Source organism: Phaethon lepturus, unplaced genomic scaffold (assembly GCF_000687285.1).
Source record: "Phaethon lepturus isolate BGI_N335 unplaced genomic scaffold, ASM68728v1 scaffold34797, whole genome shotgun sequence".
Taxonomy (NCBI): domain Eukaryota; kingdom Metazoa; phylum Chordata; class Aves; order Phaethontiformes; family Phaethontidae; genus Phaethon; species Phaethon lepturus.
The window spans coordinates 64,543-64,923 of record NW_010554613.1 but is presented as its reverse complement, the minus strand read 5'-3'; the positions used below and the strand labels follow the sequence as shown (position 1 = coordinate 64,923).

General features: G+C 64.0%; 1 protein-coding gene across 1 annotated transcript in view; it reads left to right on the top strand.

Moving 5' to 3' along the window:
* Positions 1-58: 58 nt before the first annotated feature.
* GYLTL1B (glycosyltransferase-like 1B) overlaps positions 59-381 on the top strand; it is a 5,646-nt gene continuing 5,323 nt past the window's right edge. Inside the window, 1 exon segment of the mRNA XM_010291918.1 lies at positions 59-169. Within this exon segment, the coding sequence (XP_010290220.1) occupies positions 62-169 (108 nt within the window). The 5' untranslated portion in view covers positions 59-61.

The following is a 381-nucleotide window of genomic DNA, read 5'->3' as shown; positions in this document are numbered from 1 at the left end:
GGGCCCAGCCGGGCTCGGGCTGCCCACCTGATCTTCACCGCTCCCGTCCCGCCAGCACACCATGTTGCGCTCCTGGCGCGTGAAGCTGAAGCTGCTGCTCGCCACAGTGACCCTGGCCGTCCTCCTCTCCTGGCTCTACCTCTTTGTGGGCAGCCTTGAATGTGAGTGGGTCCTCTTCCTCCTCATCCAGATCAAGGGACGGTCCTCAACAGGGGGTGGGCAGGGGAGGCCAAGGCCTTGGGGTGGTTGCCCTGTGACCATGCAAATTGCTGCAGGTGTATCTGAGCTCTGCATTTCCAGGGGTATCCCTGAGGATCAGGGGAGCAGAGCTGTGACATTGGCTGGGCACACATGGGGTCTGCCCGGACGCCCCCGGTGGGG